The 1,206-nt window shown below is 71.9% G+C and overlaps 1 protein-coding gene across 1 annotated transcript in view; it reads left to right on the forward strand.

The window, feature by feature from the left end:
* ADHE2 (hypothetical protein) overlaps nucleotides 1–1,206 on the forward strand; it is a gene marked incomplete at both ends in the record, with an annotated part of 15,856 nt that overhangs the window by 6,682 nt on the left and 7,968 nt on the right. The window contains 3 exons of the mRNA XM_005845555.1: nucleotides 214–351; nucleotides 534–653; nucleotides 850–996. Of these exons, the coding sequence (XP_005845617.1) occupies nucleotides 214–351; nucleotides 534–653; nucleotides 850–996 (405 nt within the window). The remainder of the gene's footprint in view (nucleotides 1–213; nucleotides 352–533; nucleotides 654–849; nucleotides 997–1,206) is intronic.

The raw sequence follows: 1,206 nt of genomic DNA on the forward strand, positions 1-1,206 counted from the left end.
TGGAGGGAGGGGTGTGCGGCCGCTGCCAGTGTGCGGGGAGAGGGGAGGGGATGCGCCAGCGCAGCCTGCGCACCCTGGCGCAGAGCCACCGGTGCAGGCCAAGGGACCCAGGCCGGGGTGCTGCCAATGCCACGCGCTTCCATNGCATGCACGCCCCAGCCTCCCCACCCCACCCGCCCCTCGCCACCCGCCCCGCCCCTCCCCGCCCCGCAGCTGGCCCACAAGCTGGGCTCCGCCTTCCACGTGCCGCACGGCCTGGCCAACGCCGCCCTCATCTCCCACGTCATCCGCTACAACGCCACAGACAGGCCCCTCAAGATGGCCGCCTTCCCGCAGTACCAGTTCCCGCAGGTTGGGGCGGGGCCGGTGTGTGTGTGTGTGCGTGTGCGCGTGTGTGCGTGTGTGTGTGTGTGTGTTCGTGTGTGTGTTCATGCATGGCAGCCTGGCCCGCGCTGCCTGCCTGCCCACCCCCGGCTGCCCATGCCCGCCGCCGCCTCCTCCCTCCCCCCACTCGCTCCGCTGCGCCCCCGCAGGCCAAGGGCCACTACGCGGAGCTCAGCGACATGCTGGGCCTGGGCGGGGGCAGCCCCGACGAGAAGGTGATCAAGCTGATTGAGGCGGTGGAGGAGCTGAAGCGGCAGTGCGACATACCGGTGCGACATGCCGGGGGCGGCGGCGCGCCTGCGGGGCTGGGGCCGGCGGGACTGCAACGCAGCGCTCCGCGGCGCGGCGCGGCTGCGGCCCGACTGAACATACCCTCTAAAACCGCCACCGCCAAGCAATGCCAGCCCACCTTCCACATCGCTCACACGCACGCACCCACACAGCACACCCACAACCCGCCTGCAGCCCACCATCCGCGACATCCTGGGCGCCGACAAGGAGGGCGAGTACATGGCGGCGCTGGACGAGATGGCGGAGAACGCGTTTGACGACCAGTGCACGGGCGCCAACCCGCGCTACCCGCTCATCTCCGACCTCAGGCAGATCCTCAAGGTGTGTGTGTGTGTGGGAGGGGGAGGGGGGGAGTCAAGAGGTGTGTCAAGGGCTGGTGGCTGCAGCTTCTGGGGGCGGAGGGGGGGCCCGAGGGGGGCCACCAGCTCCTGTCGCCCCTCGCTCGCTCGCCCACCACCGGCTGCCGCCGCTGCTCGCGCCCCCCACCCGGCCCTCGCCCGCCGCAGGATGCGTGGGAGGGTCCCATCCTGC

This window comes from Chlorella variabilis, assembly GCF_000147415.1.
Source record: "Chlorella variabilis unplaced genomic scaffold CHLNCscaffold_17, whole genome shotgun sequence".
In the NCBI taxonomy this organism is placed as follows: Eukaryota; Viridiplantae; Chlorophyta; class Trebouxiophyceae; order Chlorellales; family Chlorellaceae; genus Chlorella; species Chlorella variabilis.